We start from the raw sequence: 19,377 nt of genomic DNA, 5'->3' as shown, positions 1-19,377 counted from the left end.
TTTTGAACCTTTAGCAACATGTTCAGTATATCATTTATATGCCAGATGTTTCAATGCATGTCATAAAAGTGCTACTTATACCTCATCATTCCACATATTTTGTAGTAACTTTAGTGAATTGGTTTTATAGTTATTCATTTTTGTTTAGCATGATATACCCAATTACTTCATCAATAAATTTTGGGTTTCATCTCATCAAATTTGGCATACAGCAATGTCTTTTGATGTCCTTGTTGCAGCACCTTTTGAAGGAAATTCTGCAGGATATGTGTAAAATTCAAATCAGTTTTACATTTACATCACTTTACTGTCTCTTCAACTTCAGGATTTTGTTTGCTTTCTTTGGTGATTCTCCAGGAAAATGTAACATTTAAGTTTACTTAAAGTTGCTTTTCTTAAAAATAAATGTAACCATTTACCTCTAAATTTACTCTAAATGCTATTCCACCTTCTGCTGCAATGCTCCATGAGATTATGATGTTTTCTGGAGTGCCTCACTAGACACCTTATCCCACGTGTTTGTGCTAATCTTGGAATAACATTCTGAAATGTCATAACCATTCTCCAATAGATGTCTCTCAGCTGCAGCAAGGATGGGGTACATCATACAACTTCATTTTCACCTACTCTTACTTCCTTACTTGGTGTTCCCATTGCTCTGTCCTGGAGTAGTTGGTTCCATCTTCAGGTTTTTTGTTCTCTCTTGATGCCTGGCCCGGCATGGCCAAGCGTGTTAAGGCTTGCGACTCGTAATCTGAGGGTTGTGGGTTCGCATCCCTGTCGCGCCAAACATGCTCGCCCTCCCAGCCATGGGGGCATTATAATGTGACGGTCAATCCCACTATTCGTTGGTAAAAGAGTAGCCCAAGAGTTGGCAGTGGGTGGTGATGACTAGCTGCCTTCCCTCTAGTCTTACACTACTAAATTAGGGATGGCTAGCACAGATAGCCCTCGAGTAGCTTTGTGCGAAATTCAAAACAAACTCTTGATGCATGCTTACTAGATCTGTTTTGTGACATTGGTGGCTTTTTGGATTTGAATCATGGGGATGTATTTAAGTGAAAAAAACAATATATATTCCCTTAAACTTATGTTTTGTAATCAGCTCATTGTAAAAACGAAATGGCACTCAAAAAACAAGAACATGTGGAATTCTGGACAGAAAGAGTTTTATTTTCTGTTATCATGGGATACTGGACATATAAAACTTTTTAAATAACTGAATTTCCTGACTTGATTTTATGGGGTATTGTTGTTTAAAAATAATACACTGAAATTTGTTGGGTTGCTTTAATGGGCTACTACTAGAAAATGATTTATTAATAAAACTGACACCTTTTAACTGAAAAGAAAACTTGGAAAAAACTATGTGAAGTGCCAAATAGTTATATATTTCCTTATAATGCTAATGCATAGTGTTAAATATTTTGTGTCAAAGAGTTGTAACTCATTAGCAAAGACCTTTGAAATGAAATTTAGTTTTGTCATTCTTTTATTTTTTGTAATACATTTATTTATAAATGCCAGGCATAGGTTATTAAAACTGAGATCCTTGTATATTACAAATTCCTCATTTTTATCAACATGCTGGTGCTAATTTTTTTAAATGTTACTTATCTTAAGTTCTAAGTTCTTTCAATTCTTTTAGTCCAGACAAGATGGGACTGTTAGATCCTTCTACAAGTGATGGTCGTGTGATATTTTTTTTACCATGGCAGAAAACTACAATTGCAGGTTAGTATGTGCTTTTTTTATGTTTTTGTAGTTAAATATTGTAAATTTATATTTTATTATCTGCAATTAGTTTCATAACACTAAAAGAAGACTTTAAATCATGATTAGGCTGACTGCTCAAAATATGTGTTTTAATTAGTGTTGTCAGTTTTAGTTCATAATAATATAAAGAATTTGTTAAACAAAATTGTCATAAAACTGGGATATTTAACAAAAATAGCATGTATTTGTGTATGGTAGGTATAGCTATGTGTTTAACAATAAACAATAACTTTTGATATTTAATTTTAACTTATTAATGATAGTATTGGCTTCTGTTTTAGTTTAAAACAATGCTGTTGACCTTTTGGCAACACATTGTACTGTATTACAAAAAAAAAAGAATTGTCAAGCAACATTTAATATAGTTTTTAACAGTTTGTTTTTGACTGGAAAATTTTGTCTTGAAGACATAATGAAACTGCACAGCTACTTGAACAAAAAAAAATGTATTGTTCAAGCTATTGTTATTCTCTTCAGGCACTACAGACCGAGCCTGTGAAGTTACCCTTCATCCTTCGCCTACTGAAGAAGATATTCAGTTTATCCTGAGAGAAATAAAGAACTACTTAAGTGGAGATATAGAAGGTAATGTGGTTTTCAGTATCAAATAGTTTTTAGTCAGAAGCAAAGGCTAATAACTCATCACTGTCACAACTTTCTTGATAGGAGCAGAATTTTTCGTGATGTGGGGATTGTGTTCTGGAACTATACATGCTTTCTGTGAAACACCTGCTAACAGCAGAGTTTGTGAAATTTTTAACTTGATTTACCTGCATATTAGAAAATGGGTATCATAGGCATGATAAAAAGAAAAACATTAAATTTTGTCTATAACATAACAACTGCTATTCAGCAGGCAGTACCTTTTTTATTATTAACCTGAATGAATTGAAGAAACTAACTGACCTCAATTTTTTTGCCATCGTATTTCATTCAGGTATATAATAGAATTTTATTTGGAACAAAAAAAATTGTAGTTTTTTCCAACATCAAAGTGAAGGTTTTAGTTAAAATAAATGAAGATAGTTTTTGTTTTTGTTTAAAATACCAGCTTGAAGAATGAACAAACAAAACAATCATTTCTTCATTGACTGATGGAAATATTTCTTTTCCCTTGGTAACTTTTCATTTTGTAAATAAACTCAAAGCTTTAACATTAAGTTATGTATATACACATACATACATTTACTGGTAGTAAAACAGAAAAGTGACTACTGTATAGGGTTATTGATATGGCTACAGAACAATTTTATTGTCAAAAGTAAACATATAAAACAAGTAAGACTAGTGGAATTTGTTTTATTTTTAAATACATAAATGCATGAAATACAAGAAGTCTTGAAGTTAAATAATAAATACCTCGCAATGTTAAAGTGAGTACACCATTAAAACCATTTTTAAGTAAGTCCAAGAAAAAACATTGATGACATAGCTTAGTGGTTAGGGTGCTTGACTTGCACTCTGAGGGCCATGGGTTTAAATCCCTGTCACCAAACATGGTCAGTCTTTCAGCTGTGGAGATATTATAATGTGACGGTCAATCGTACAATTTGTTAGTAAAAAGTAGTCAAGAGTTGGCAGTTGGTAGCATTGACTAGCTGCCTTCCCTGTAGTCTATCACTGCTAAATCAGGAACACCTAATGCATTTAGCACTTGTGTAATTTTGCACACAATTGAAATCAAACCAAACAAAAACGTTGCCCCTATGTGTCTTGGTATTACAACTTGAAGCATTTGTTTTATAGACTAATATAGAGATGAGTTTGTTTTAGCTAAATACTTAAAGTGCCATTGTTTTTGTTGTTGATGTTGTTTTTAATTTTCAAGACTTCAGGCAAAGTTTCAAGTTAACTATGATCTTTTTTTGTGATGAATAAATATAATTAGCTTTCATATTCTCATGTCAGATATTTAGTTTATTTATAATAAAGTAAACACTCTCATTATTTATGTCTTTGGATAAAATCTTGCATATTTATTAAAAATATGTATTAATTACCTACATCATTTACTATGTTAATTGTTCTGATTTATTTAGAAATCTTGTTTTGTTTAGGAGTTTTTGATATAATTCAACAAAAATTTTACTACAGTTTTAGTTTCACTATGTAATTCCTAAGTTTTTAATAAATTTGGTGATTTAGTTTGTTTTTGAATTTTGCGCAAAGCTATACAAGGGCTATTTGCACTTAAAAGAATGTCATCATCACTCAGTTTTCCATGGTTGTTACCCTCCGAAGTACTAACCGGCCCCAATGCTGCTTAGCTTTGGGGATGGTGATTCAATAAAGAAAAAGATAGACGTGTGACCTTGTATAAATCTTTTTGACAAGAAAAACTAGATAAAAAAGTTTCCAATACAGTACTTAATTCCCCTCAAAAGATTAACTATTCTCATTCAGGGCATGCCTCTATGTATAAACTTCTTCTTTACGTGTATCACAAGACTTCTTCTCTTTGCTTATTGGAATACATAGTACATTCCAACATATCTCATATAAATCATTATGTATTGTCTATTAACCAATAGTGGCATAGTATGTACACATGACTCCCTCTACATTCTTCTACCAAACCTTCACTTCTTGTTTGCAATATTTGTTTCCAGACATGCTTTTTTATTATATCGTTGCTGTGCATTTGTCTTTTTGGACTTTTTTTCTTCACAAAATTGCTAATTTTCAACTGCATTTGATTTGTTCATAAACCACCCCCTTTTGGCCTTCTGATTAGTTCATCCTCTCTTACCATTGGACAGCCTATATGGAGGAGAAGGGTGGATCCTGAATCTCCTGTTAGGTTTCTACTTAACTTTTTCTAGTATCATTTTTCCTTACACTTGCTCTCAGAGGATCTTCACAGATATCATGAGGCAATTTTGCTATTTTTGCTCTCTCTCCTCCACCTTAGCCCATACTTCATCCTCATCTCTGGCCTTGCATATGTGTTTTCTTTGTTGTTGGAATCTTCGAGGTAGGGACTCAGTTTCACCTTCGGTCATTTTCCTTTTATATATCTTGTTTTACAACTTTGCCTTTGTTTGGGCTTCATGTCTTTGATCCAGTCCCTGACAGTATCATGCCACGGGTAAGGTCAACCAGCCAGCAATCTACCCTTACAACTTTTGTATCCCAGTTGTCTTGGTCAATACTTGATCCTACATCTTCCTGATCCTTACCCATCTTTCAATTTTGGGTACTTCCCACAATATTTATGTATCTAACAATACTCAAAACCACTGTAGTTGATCTGTCACCTTTCAAGCTGATGTAGCATCCTTGTACTATATGCGCTACTTTGGAGTTGATTGATTACTGAGCTGCTTGACTTGGCCTCCTAGTATTCATTTTAAGATATAGTGTGTTGATCTGTCACCTTAAGATTGACTTGGCTTTCTGTTATACATTCCATACCACTTGGAGTTTATCAGTTTCACATGTAGTTCACCCCCTTTTGTTTGGGAGCCCTCATCCTACCTTTTCAAGGATATTGGTTCCAAAACATTGAGGTGTTGGATTTGAGTGAACCAATCAGTGTAATTCTTCTCTCAAGTTGAATCCATCCTATTGAGCCCCTCACTGGCACAGTGGCATGTCTGTGGATTCATATTGCTTAAAACTGGGTTTTGATACCTGTGACGGGGAAAGCACTAATAGTCCATTGTGTAGCTTTGTGCTTAATTCCAAACAACCAACCATCCTATTGACACTGGATGGCCAGTCCTGAATTGCTTTATGATGTTGATCCTTGTGTTGTACCCAGGAATTAGTACAGATCTTAAACACCAATTATAATTCACTTAATGGAGGTGTCTACCTTCGCATGAATGTGAATACCCTATAGAGGAGATTTTGAATGTAGTTGACTTACCAAATAGTCTGGCACATCATAGCCATTCTACATCTCAGTTTTCACCCTTTTATGAATTTCTACATATAGTGAAGAATATACCTGTCTTAGAGGTGGTACCTTCCTACTATTGTGATCCCCATATCTCCTCTCATGGTCAGGGGTATCCTTCAGATGCTTCAGGGGGTGCTTCTATTGTTCCCTTGCACCAGTCCCCCTCTCCTTTTCAATGAGATAGGAGCCTTATTAGAAGCTATAACTTTCCTTCAGTAAAAATGTATTTCACAATAGGTACTTGCCTCTTTTCACACTTCCAACCATTCTTTCCTACTTCTCTAATGCTTACATCTCCACTTTCACCCAACTTCAAAGTGAAGGTTTGGTAGAGGAGTGTAGAGGTAGTCAAGTGTGCATACTATACCACTATTGATTAAAAAGTGATTCATAATAATTTGCATGAAATATATTGGAATGTACTATTCCAACAAGGAGAGAGCAAAAGGCTTGTGCCATGCATAAAGAAAACGTTTACATATAAAAAGCAACAGCTAATCTTGTGAGTAGAGGTAAGTACCTATCAGAAATACATCTTAAGTATAGGAAAAATTATAACTTTTGGGAATCATGTTTTAAATTATATTCAATAGCCCTTTGAGTGGAGAAAGTTGTTGTTGAGTGTTTTTAGTGTTTATATATTCAATGGCTTAAATTAGTGTTAACTTTACAAATTGATTAAAATTAAGAATGAATTGTTTACAATCCACTTTTGACAGTTAGAAGAGGAGATGTACTATCAGCGTGGGCAGGCATCCGACCTCTCGTCCTGGATCCAAAGAAAGAAAACACAGAGTCGATTGCACGTAATCATGTGATTCATTCGAGTGATAGTGGTCTTGTAACAATTGGAGGTATGACTGTTGTACATTAAAACCAGAATTTCACTTCATTTTTATTGAGTCCGCTGTGTATTACTTGGATACGTAACTGTTTCAGTGGGTATTTCTGTACAGATTATGTATAGCTTGTTCACACGTCATTAGTATTTGTTTTTGTGAAATATAAAACCAATGCATAAAACTTGTTAGCTTGTGCTTGTTTTTTTGGAATTAGTATTGTTTTTCTAGTTAATTTATTATGCTGTATAAAAAGACCATGTTTGTCTTTTTTATTGTTTTCAAACTTACATTGTGTACAGCATACAGTTATTTCTCAATTGAAATTATGAGGTGAAATTAAAATTGACTTATTATCTAGAAACTAATTGGCAGAACTAGTGCATGTTATAATATCTGTAAAGGAGATCTGATGTATGATCTCTAAAACTTACCACAGTTCTATAATCTACTACTAGAAAGAAGAAATACATGCAACCTAACAACTAAAGGAACTGTTGTAGGATTTAAGACGGGTTCTCAATTTGTGTTTCATAGACAAGTGGTAATCAATGGACTCTCTTCAAGATATAAAAGAAAAAATTGTTGACAAACTAAAGAATTTGAGAAACACTGATCTGAGATATTAGACCTAAAGTAGTGTACGTTTACCTCTTTATCATGAATATGATATAGTTCTTTTAGCATTAAGCTTGTATTAGTCAACAGTTAAAAAAACCTAATAAGGCTAAAACAAGGCAAAAATTTGCAAGCCATCATATTAATTATTTGATAAAGCCAGTTACCACAATCTTTTGTACAAGTGTGAGAAATACTTAATACTTGCTACTTTATTATAACTGTCACAGTTATGAAACAGTATTATCTTTGGCTGAAACAGTTAATCATCTGAGCAGTAATACTTTTTCATTGTCAACTGTAGAAGTTTTTTTGTAAGCATTTATTTTCTTTTGGTCTTTCTACAGCTAATCTAAAGTATTCCAATAACAAAAAAGCATTATAACTGTTTTTTTGGTTCATAGAAGATTTTCCCATACAATTTGTACAATTTCAATATATCCCTTAAAATTGTTTACAGAGTTTTGGTGTGTTTAGACATCAAATTCAGGATTAGTGTGGTTTACAAGGCCCACTAGTGAGCTACATTTCTGAAACATTGATTACTGTACTAAGAGTCATTATGTTTTTTATAAGAAAGTAAAATGACATTCAAAATTAATTGATCAATTATAAGTTTACATATGACAACTTTTGTTAATTTTTTTTGTTTTATATAAAAAGCACACATTTTCTTGGATAAAATAAATTGAAATCACCTAAATCATATCAAATGCCATAAATCAGCTTATTTATTGATGTTTTCATTAATTGAAATGAACTTATTGTTAACTAGAATGTCTAAAACAATAAACAAATATTTAATGCACATCGTAATAACTGTAACACTTACACAAGTTTACTTTATTATAAGTGTCACAGTTATGAAACAATTTTATCTTTGGCTATGACAGGTAATCATTTGAGGAGTGATAGCATCCTTGACTTTCTCATTGACAACTGTAGAAGTGTTTTGTAGATACTTATTTTCTTTTGGTCTCTCTACAGCTAATCTAAAATAATTCCAATAACAGAGAACATTATAACTGAAACTTAGCTTCAACTGAACTTGATTGTTAAAAGTGTTGATGTATAAAAAAAATGTTTTTTCAAGTGCTACTCCTACAAAACATACTTACCTTCACAAAGACTGATAGCTATTACTCAACTGCTAGAGTTTCTTTCTTTGCCAAAATAAGCATTGATCTGATTTTTAAATTTTTTACTCCCATTTTTTACTCCCTACTCTGTCCTTGGACGTATTTATATCATTACCCTCTCCATCTCTGTCAGTGCACCATCTATCTTGAAACTACATATAAGCACCTCATTAAGATAATGTTACCACTTTTTCTTGACAAAGCATCACTAACGGGTTCCCCAGTATAACAATCATTCAGAGATACTTTGAATGGCATCCATGTTATCTAGTTGATTTTTTAGTAATAATAATTTTAATAAACTTGGGAGTGGGGAAGAATCACTGTTAGTTGAGACTGTTGGTGATCTTATTCATAGTGAGACAGACATATATTTGGTTCTCTAGTATTCCTCTTGGGGCTCTGAGGCTGCAGTTGATGGTGATCCTCAACATTCTGAAAAGAATTTAGATTCACTTTTTCTTCCATCTTCTTTTAGGATGTTGGCTTTTCAGTCACCCTGTGGAACAGTGGTAAGTTTGCAGACTCAATTCCGTGTCGTGGATGCAGTGGATGGCCCAATGTTGCTTTGCTGCATCAAACATTTACCTAGCAGAATGTTCCATTAAATGGTAATTAATACAATCTTGAAATGATGTATAGAAACAAAAAGGAGACCACTCTGGAGTAAGATGCCTTTGATTTGTTTTCTTCTGTTACTTCTTTGACTGTGTTGTTTTGGATCTTTTTCCAAGTTGCTTTTGAGCCTGCACCTTACTTGATAGCTGAAAGGTTTGGGAATGAATTCTTAGTTTTTTCTCCATCCATGAATATTGTGGTCTGTGCTGGGAGATTCACTTCTCAGTTGTATGAAGGTAAAGGTATGCCTTATAATACACAGTTGTTGAAACTTCATGATTTAGCCTACCACTGCCAGGTGGAAACAGCAGAAACCTTAAGGAACTCAGTTTTAGGATTATAAGAGTTTGATTATCTGGAGGTAGTGAGAGTCATGCTAGTTCTTCTGAGGTTTTACTCCTGTTGGTTGTTGGGCCAATGGAAACAGGAGATTGATGTCCAGTCACCTGTCTTGTCTGTATCAATGCCTAGATTCTCCAAGGTTTACAAGTTACTCATTCCTCAATCAGGGTTCTCACAGGAAAACCTGAAAAACCATGGAATTCAAAAAAGGTAATTTTAAAACATAAAATTTAATGTTTTAACAAAAAAAAAGTCAGTAAATATCATTAAAAACATCAACAACATTTAGCACTAATCTTTCCAGGCAAAGCTGAAACTTAAATGTGGTGATGCAGTATTACCCTATATTGTTTGGCCAATGATAATTCGTCATACTTTTATTTAATTAATTTCTTAATGAAAGTGAGGCAGGTATTTGCAGAGCATAGGATTTCTTCAAGCTGACCAGTGAGTGATAAGCATATAAAGGGCAGTGTGGTTTCATAGTTGCATTCACCATTTTGTCAGACATGTTTTCCCACGCACTGTTCAAAATGTATGAAAATTGCTAAAATACATGGAAAGAACTGTTTGCAATTCTGGAACTCCTGGTATCATATGGTGATAATTTTGATCCTGTTTTTGAATTATTTTCACATGATGCCATGGAAGTGTAAATATCAGGAGAACTGGAAAGAGAATGAACTCTGTAGAATATGGCTTTAGCCACTACCTACACATATACTGTATTTCTCAACATCGAAGATGCACCCCCAATTTGATTAGCTAAATTTTTTGGGGGAAAAAATATAAACATAAGAATAAGGTCATAGCACTTCCACCATTCATACCAAGATATTTCATGGATTGTTTAGTGACTTACAGTACATAAATCCTCTTGAGATATTTCAGAGTTCACATCCCCTGGCTCCATTTCTCTGTGGTCATCTTAAACAGTGCATCAAGGAACTGATGAAAATATTTATTAAAGGTGACATTTTACATACTGCCAGCTCAAGTGTTAGAAAACTCTTGAAAATAGATGTGCAAGACTCAAATAACAAAGTCAACTACAAGAAGGTTGATCTTGGGTTTAAAACCCAGTTTACATTTTAAAACTTGCAGGATGTTTCAGACTAAATTACCAAAAATTCCTTACATTTCCTGTATGAAATGTCAGGAATTTTTATACATTGTTGTGAAATATTTAATTGAGAAAACACTTTACACTTGCTTGATATTTAGACTGTCTCAACCTTAATAAAATTGTTGATAGGCCAGATGTATGCAAACATCATTTCAAAATTCTGTTAAAGAAGCTGATTCAACTACAACATTTCGATGAAGGGGCAAGCAAAACAAAACTGCCAAGAAAGAATACTATGACTTTATAAACAGCATGAAAACCTTACTACCTAGTTCAGATTATCATTATTTTAGAGATTATGATCTGCTGAAGAATGAGTCAGTGGATTCATTCCTGCATAATTATGCATCTTAGAGTTCAACAGTTTGGGAAGTTTTTAAACTTCTACTAATACTATCTCATGGACAAACCAGTGTGGAGCAGGGGTTCTTCATAAATAAAGAAATTTTAGTTGAGAACATGCAAGAGGTTTTTCTGATTGCTTAGAAGAAAGTGATAGAGAATATTGATTCAGTTGATGGTATGTGTAATTTCAAAGTAACACCAGCGCTCCTAGAGAATGCAGCAGCAGCCAGACAGAAATACAGACAGCATCTAGAAGATAAAACAAAGAAAATTCAAGTACAACCTTTTGCTCAAAAATGGAAAGCCATCAAGAATCAACTAAGTGAAGCTAAAGCTAAACAGCAGAGATTATGATAAAATGTAACTACCATAATAGATATTGCTGACCAAAAATCTATAATGGCAGAATCCAGTTGAAAAATGAAATCATTAATTGTAGAATCTGATCACTAAGACAGGCAGCTACTAAAAAAGATGAAATGTGTAATGTGAATATTGCAATCTAAAAAGTAGAGGAAGAACTGAAAAAATGTGTTTTATATGTTAAATCCAGTCTTATAACAATGACCTGAGTGTGTCTTTGGGTGCAGTATAATGACTGTAATGTTACTGTTTGTCATTTTGTGAAGTTTTTAAATATAAGTGCAATAAAAAAATTTGAAGGAATGGCTGAAAACTGAATATTCAATCAAAAACATCAAGTAATACTCAGTCTAATAATTTGAGGTGAATATTTGATTGTTATTGTTTTTGTGTTTTGATGTTTCAAATAACAATTACTATGAGAATGTAAATAAGATATCATATTATGATTGATATGCTGTAAGTTAGATAACTTAGAAGATAGTACTGAAACTATACATTGGAGGTGAACGTTTTGATTGTTATTGTTTTGATATTTTGAATAGCACTTAAACAGTTACTATGAGAATGTCAGAAAAACATATTATGAGTTGATATGATTTAACTTAGTAGGTATTGACTTATTTTGAGGTTTAAATTCTTTGATATTGGTATTAATTTGTCTTGGAGAATTTTGACTTGAATAAATGTATATTTCACCGAGTCTATTTTGGATATCTTTACTATATATGTGTATGCTAGAGGTACATAAAATTCCTGGAAAGTCACTAATAAATGGATAGGTAAATCATAAAAAAAGTCATTAAATATAGTAAAAGAAAATCATGGAATGTAGTCCACTTTTGTGTGCAGGAACCCTGCCAATCTGAGTTGACATTTTTTAATGGGATTTTAGATGTCAATGTTTGTTGTAATTGCCTTGTTTCTACACATTGCTACTATTGGTATTTGTTGTATTACAAGGGTCAGGTACTGTAGTTTCAAGTTGTTACCTTTGGACTCGCATTGGCTGCAAATGGATCTGCCTTTTCACACAAGTGTTTTTTTTTTTTTTTTTTTTTTTTGTCACTTCTATTCCATTACAATGTAAACACATCATCCTATGGATAACTGGTTACTGTTAGCACCATCTCATCAGAACATCACATCTTGATTCTATTTTCAGAATTAACCTAGGTAGGCTTTATTTTCAGAACCAAAACATTTTTTGTTGTTCCAATTCAATATGTTTTTAGTATGATTATTTTATATGTTGTCTCTCATTTAGGCTCAGCTGGCTCAACACTATGGAATAGGCAAATGACTATTACTCACCTCTCCTTCTACCACTGCACATGGATGATTCTTTCTCTTCTGGGAATGTGGGCATCACTCAAATCCCTAATATCTTTAGGTTCAGAGCACAAAAGATACCTTTAATGGTGTTTACGTGACCAAGAGATTATAAACATCAATTCACTGTATTCCCTAGTTTCCTTATTCAGGATCATTTTTTTATCTTAAGGAATTTGATAAGTCAGAAAATTTACTAAAATATAGACCCTCTGCCTCCACTATGTTCAAAGCTCCATCTGTATAAACGTCTTGCTTTGGAGATGAGGTACTTGTATCAACAGTCAGGAATTCCAGGTCAATGCATGGATGAGAGGATTCCCTATGCAATGTTCTTGCTCTTCAACAGGCAATGCCTCATGGTCTGTGAGGCCTGACAATTCCTTGGTGGTGTCTTGTGTTTCTTATTGAGGAGGTACTTTATCCAGAGCTCCTTGTTTTCAAATCTTATACCTTTTATCTCAGGACTATTCCTGTCCTATTGTCCTACTAGCTTGTTATGTCCCACAGGTGATGCCTGCAGTAGCTGGTCAATCCAAACAATTTCTCCCAACAAAATAAATGCTGCATTACAAGGTTCTGTTGGATTGGCTCTCATTTTTCAACTCTGACTGGTGGGTTGATCTCTCATTGGATCACCCAATTACTGCTAATGGATGCATTCCATCAGGACAGGACCTGATAATATCTCTAAGCCTTTTCTCCAGTTCATATATTATCCTGAGTACTAAATATAATTTGTTCCAACCCATTTTTGGGTCCTTTTGATAGCATCAGATTGGCTTCTACACCTTGGTTTCTACAATACCTCTTGGAGTGTCTGCCTCTTCCACTTCTTAGTCCATTTCTGTGAGGCAGCCATGATTTAACATGGTACACTCAGCTATTCAGAAGCTCAAGTTTTAGGCATGGAGGTTATGCAGTCTTTTGCGTGGCATCAGAGTTTAATTTCTAATGTTGGCATATATCTGTCTCAGTTTTTGCTTTATCCCAAGATGAACATTTATCAATAGAAATTATACACATCTAGGCAATCGTGCATTGAGAGCAGATTGAACCGACATCAATCAGAAGTACCAGCCATACCTAATTTTTTTACCTGGCATTTTTGGTAGAGAGTTTTGTATCTTCCAAAATGACCCTGTTTAAAGTGACCTTAGTGACTACCATTCAGTCTTCGTGATTATATATTCTCTTAGTTCCCAGTACTCTTTAGATTCCTCAAGCCACTTTGGGTCCATGGTCTGAAATGACCATTCCAGTAACCTAACAGTTATATGAAGGTTACATTATATGCTCTTTCACAACACCTGTTTGTGACTTAACTCTTATGTTCCATGTATCCCCTTTACCTGAAGGTTTATTTTTATGGCTTCTGACCTACAGACATCATTGGTTAGATTTGCACTGTTTGTCCACAGATTACTTTTCTAATACACTCTATGTCCTCCAACCGGTTCTTCTTACCCAAGGCATTATTATGGGGATAAATTCTTTTCACTGATTTGTCTGATCACTATTTTTCACTGCTACTTGCAATCAATTATTGAATGTGGTCATGTTCAATGAGGGGCTTGAAGGTTTTGTTATCTGTGCTAATACCTTTAAAATTACTAGAGAACAAATTTTTATTCTGGATTTTCTTTGAAGGCAATGAATCTTCAAGTCACATCCTAATTAGATTTGTCACATTTCTATGCCCTTAGCAGCCCACTTGAATTGCCCACTGACAGATATAAAATGTACTGGAATGCAGGCCATCCCCAATACTTTAATCTCACGTTATTTGCATCTGAGGATTTTTGCCTACCCCATGTAATTGTCTTAACCATTTCTACTAGATTAAACAGAGGGTTGAGTGTTTTCATTGCTACCTTTCAGGGTTCCTTACCTCATTTTCACATCATCCCACTCTGTGGGAGTATTGCCTAGGCAGGTATGCTTTTATAAAACCAATTCTGCACTAGCAACCAATAATTTAGTATACTTTGTACAGGTTACAACAAGCTTTTTAGAAATGAAGACCACCTAGAGGCTGACCAGGTGGTATTACTGTATTATGCTGTACTGCTAATCATGGATTATCATTAGTAAAGTTTAAAGGGATTCTGCTTATTCCTGCTAGTCATTGGATTGAATAAATTAAGGCTGTTTTGCTTTTAACAATTTAGAGAATGTGGTTCAACTGGAGCAATGTTTTTCAGAATTTCCAAATACACATTACTCTCCAGATTCTAATAGTGAATGTAGGGAGTCCTTACCACACTCAGTTTCCAGTAACTGAGATGGTAGACAGAGGCTTTTATTCTAGAGCGTTAGATTGAATTCCTCCATTCTTGGAGAAAATAGCAAATTTGGTGGTATTCCTACCCAGGTCCCTGGATTTTTTTACCCCAGATATCAGTGTACCAGGCTACATTGAAGCACATTTGTAATAGTGATTCAGTTTTTATGTTTGGTTATCTGGTTGGGTTGAGTTCTTTTTGATCAGTAGTGGTTTAGTATATTGCTCATGGAAAAGGGTTCACTGTCTCCTTGTAATTTCAAACACAGAGCAGTCCTGTCATGTGTCCTTGGTTGAGCACTGTTAGTCCATGTCCTACCCATAATTCTGGGAGCAAGTGGAATTTACCTTACCCACACAGTTGGGGAGTGAAAATAGGTGTTCATAATTCCAGACTGAATGAGTTATGTTTCATCAGGTTGAGTAAGGCATGCTTAATCTCATTATTCTGAATCTGGGGTGTTGGCTTTCTAACTTCTTCAGGTTAAGAAGAATGTTTGTGTTCTTAGGTGTTGCTTACTTTCTCATCACGATTATTTTGGCTGAGAATGTATCACTCTGTGGTTATATGTTGGGATCAACTTGTAAATGTGTGTGTGCACACATGTGTGGTCCAATTGTCCTAACCACCAACATGGGATATAAGGACCATGGCCCTTTAATTCCAACCCTGAATAGTGGAACCTTGGCTATCTTTTTTGGGGGGCTGGCTTATAGTGATGATAAATCAGGTAAAAAGTTCCAATTACAATATAGGAATTAAGTTCTTGATGAAAAGCACACCTGTTCTGGATGTAGTGTGGTCCCCCCATTAAGATGCCAATATTATATTGACACACCCATGATCTATGCAGACACTATCTGTATGGATAATGCCCTCACCGACCTCTCTATCTTATCAATGCATGATTCTAGCTATTATTGTAAGAGGCAGTAAGTATGATTTGGAAGTTAACACTTTCTTAAATCAAAAATGCATTTCCAAAAATACTTACCTCTTCCAACACTCTCCTGCCCTTGTTCTCTACTAAGAGATGGTGTTAAAGATGGGATTTAGTTGGACTAGAAAAAATGATAACATTATCTTAATAAGGTGCTTATATACAGTACCAGGATATAGGGCACACTCCATGACCATCATGGAGATGGGTCGATGACTGTCACCAAGGGCAGTTGAGTGAGGTGTAAATGACTGAAGAAAGGAGGAAAAAAATCTAATCAATGCTTAGATGGGCAGAGGAAGAAATCTTGGTGGTTAAATAATAGCTGTAAATGTGAGAGGAGGTAAACATTTTTGGAAATGTATTTTTGATTTAAGAAAATGTTAAAGTAACTTAAGGTAAGAAATATTAAAATACTGACACATGTACAATATCACTGTTTGACAAGAAAGAAAAGATAATCATATAGTAAATAATAACTTATTTCCAGGAAGTATTACTAAAAAGTATAGATGTTATAGTTTAGTATCGTCACTGTTTGAATCTATTATAATCATAAAACTATTTCCAAATGGTAAAAATGTTCCTTATTAATTGAATTAAATGCAACTTTATCTGTATGTTGAATGAATGAGGGTTAGAAGTCTTTTAACTGGAGTAAAGATAAGAAATAATAAGTAAAATATATGTAGAAGAACTTGTATGTTGCAGTTATAAATGAGGTTATGTATTGGATTATAAGTTCAAATCAGGCATGTGGAAACTCATTAAGTATTCAGTAAATAATGCATCATATGCATCTTTTACAAGTGTGTACTACAAAGATTTAAATAATTATGCAAAGCTGTCAAGTGAAAGATAAAATGATATTCTTAACTATTTCAGTAAATCAATGGATGTAATTGGAAACTTATTTTCTTGGCCTTTTTTAGTATGTTAGAAGGCTTTATTATCATAAATGTATTCTTTCCTCTCTGCTTCTGTAGAACTACCTCAAAAGAAGATGCTTTTCCATGTAGATGTGGTTGGCTTACAAAACCAATCAGTCTTGATCTACCTGCAGTTATTTATGTCTTATTTCTTGTTTACATATTATTTTTCTTACATTATATCTGATGACAGAGAACTGGCTATATATTCCATCAACTTAGATAAGATTGCTAATTATCTGTTTCTGTCTTCTTCCAATTTGATGAATCTTCAAAGCCCATGGTCATCATAACAATTTTCTTAGTGATGGAGAGGGAATGTGATCTGTTCCATTAGGCCATTTTTAGTGCATGACACAATATGAAAAGGTTATTTAATTTTGATTTTGTAGATTGACAGTGTAAAAAAAACCACCATTAGTGATTTAGTAGGTATGGTATTTAATATCCTGCAGAGGGGTGCTTTCAGTGAGTCGTATATTTGACATTTTACAACAGTAGTTGTAGTTGGTAGAGTGATGAGTGTCTGATGATAACAAAATATAAACAGCAGGGTAGTGTTAAGTATTAAGTCTTTTCATTATAAGGCTAAAATATGTATGTCAGCCATCTTCTTTTGTATATAGTTCACATTGCTGTACTCTTTTTGTTCATGTCCATGTGTAGGCTACTGACATTTCTTTCTATTTGTAGGTGGAAAATGGACGACGTATCGAGTCATGGCTAAAGAAACAGTTGATGCAGCTATCAAAGCATGCAATTTAAAGCCTAAATACAATTGTCAAACTGATGGATTGCTACTGGAAGGAGCTCATGGTTGGTCACCAACCATGTTTATAAGACTTGTTCAAGATTTTGGTCTAGAAAATGAGGTAAACTTTATTTTAAGTTTAATTTTGAAGACATTCAATGCTACGGTTGTAAGTGTATTGCTGTAAGAAATTGTTTTAGTTATTCAGCAAAAAGTTATGTAAATGTTGATCATAATGGAATCTATAATATTTTTGCTTTTACACTAAGAATTAATGAAATGTTACAAACAAAATTAAATGTATCTGTTTAATTTCTTTGTATACAGTGAATGTTGATTACTCCAGAACATTTATTGGGTAGAACACATGATATTTGGTTTAGATATTTTCTTAAAAATAATGATTTTTATAAATAATGAAAGAAAAATGGTTTTCACAGGATGTATCAATGAATCATTACATTTTACGGAATTATGTACTTGTTTAACTGTAAAATACTCAGAAATAGGAAGTAATCCTGTGTTTTAGTAATTGTATCCCATATGTAAACATTTGTATAAAATTATGAAAACTTAAATATTTTTTAATTTTATACACAATATAATATGATACATATGGCAAACTGATGTTCACATTTCATCACGGTACTCATTTGAAAAAGGCTCATTTTGGGAATTTTTCCAGTATCTGAGATCAAATTTCTTTACTACTATTTATGTTGCCCATTTCTCGCCAAATAACAACCTCAGAAACATAGAATGTATCTAAATTTCTGATATAATTAAAATATTATATATCCTGAAAGTAAATATCTTTAAAATTGGATTTCATGCTAATTTTGCAATGTTCTAAAAAGGGTAAAATGGCAAAATTTGGATATGTTGGGTAAACCTTAGGGGGCATATATGCAGATTGTCTTGCAACTTTATGGTTATACCTTGGTTCAATATACTTAGTAATATTTTTTCATTATTTTTATTGAAGCCTTTTTGAGGATTTTATGTGGTCAAAGGTAAAACAACCTAAAATGTACATTTGTTTTTGGTGGTTTCCTGTAGATACAATTAATTATGTTATCTTCTTCAAAATTGGTATTTGTAAAGGTTAATTACAGTGAATCAGTTTGAATAAGCCATTAATAATAATAATTAATATTATAGACAATTAAAATAAAGCTTCTGAAACATTCTTAAAAATGCTCAAATAAAATAATACTTTTTTGGGGGTAACAAAATTTCTAAACATTTACATTTCAGCAGTTATATTGATATATGAATGAATATCAAAAACAAGTCATCCAAAAAACTTTGTTATACATTGTTTCATAATTGTACAAATGCATTTTTTCTGTAATTTAGAACAAAATAGCAAAATTCAAATATTATTTCTCACACAGTAATCTTTATTCTTATATGAAATACACTTAAATTTACTTGGTCAGTTTCGCATGAATTTTTTACCCAAATATCTGTAGCAAAACCAAATTCTGTAAAATATATAGCATTTAATAAAACATGGTTAGTTCCAAGGTCAGCAGCAACCAAACTCTCTTTTTTTAAAAAAAACTAAATACCAGGAAAATCACTATAGAAACCCCCAGGACATTCATCAATTTGACTGAAATTGAGATTTATTACTACCTACAAAAACAACCTAAAGACATCACAGGAAATGAGGGATGAACATCTGCTGTTTAAGATTGTTGGATAGAGGATGGAGTAAAAATCCAGAAATGTCTCTTGTAAAAGGATGTATACATGCTGTTTATGACCAGTGAATAGTAGATGAAGTAATTAGCCAGGAAAATCTTATGTAATGTACACTTACTCCTTATAATCGTTAGATAGTGGATGAAGTAAAAAGCCAGAAAAGTCACATGGAATGAGATGTACACATGTTCTCTATGCAATTATAAACCTGAATAAATGAAAAATAATACTTACACTGAACAATCTTGTATGTCCAACAATAAGCTCTCTTTAAGAAAAATATTTACCATATTTTTTCACTATATACAAATACTATTCTTAATTCAGGTAATATGTCTCTTCATATAGTCTGCACCAACA

General features: G+C 33.3%; 1 protein-coding gene and 1 long non-coding RNA gene across 12 annotated transcripts in view; one reads left to right on the top strand and one right to left on the bottom strand.

Annotated features, from left to right (window-relative positions):
- Positions 1-19,377, top strand: part of Gpo1 (glycerophosphate oxidase 1) — a 70,960-nt gene that overhangs the window by 31,094 nt on the left and 20,489 nt on the right. For all 10 annotated transcript variants that reach the window (XM_076481738.1, XM_076481737.1, XM_076481735.1 and 7 more), the window contains 4 exons: positions 1,649-1,734; positions 2,254-2,361; positions 6,400-6,534; positions 17,250-17,428. In XM_076481738.1, the coding sequence (XP_076337853.1) occupies positions 1,649-1,734; positions 2,254-2,361; positions 6,400-6,534; positions 17,250-17,428 (508 nt within the window). The remainder of the gene's footprint in view (positions 1-1,648; positions 1,735-2,253; positions 2,362-6,399; positions 6,535-17,249; positions 17,429-19,377) is intronic.
- Positions 7,849-19,377, bottom strand: part of LOC143239997 (uncharacterized) — a 38,757-nt gene continuing 27,228 nt past the window's right edge. For both annotated transcript variants that reach the window (XR_013021497.1, XR_013021496.1), the window contains exon 4: positions 7,849-9,420. This is a non-coding gene — a long non-coding RNA (uncharacterized LOC143239997). The remainder of the gene's footprint in view (positions 9,421-19,377) is intronic.

This window comes from Tachypleus tridentatus, chromosome 13, assembly GCF_004210375.1.
Source record: "Tachypleus tridentatus isolate NWPU-2018 chromosome 13, ASM421037v1, whole genome shotgun sequence".
Lineage (NCBI taxonomy): Eukaryota > Metazoa > Arthropoda > Merostomata > Xiphosura > Limulidae > Tachypleus > Tachypleus tridentatus.
Note: the sequence above shows the minus strand (reverse complement) of the source record. Positions and strands in the feature narration are given on the sequence as shown.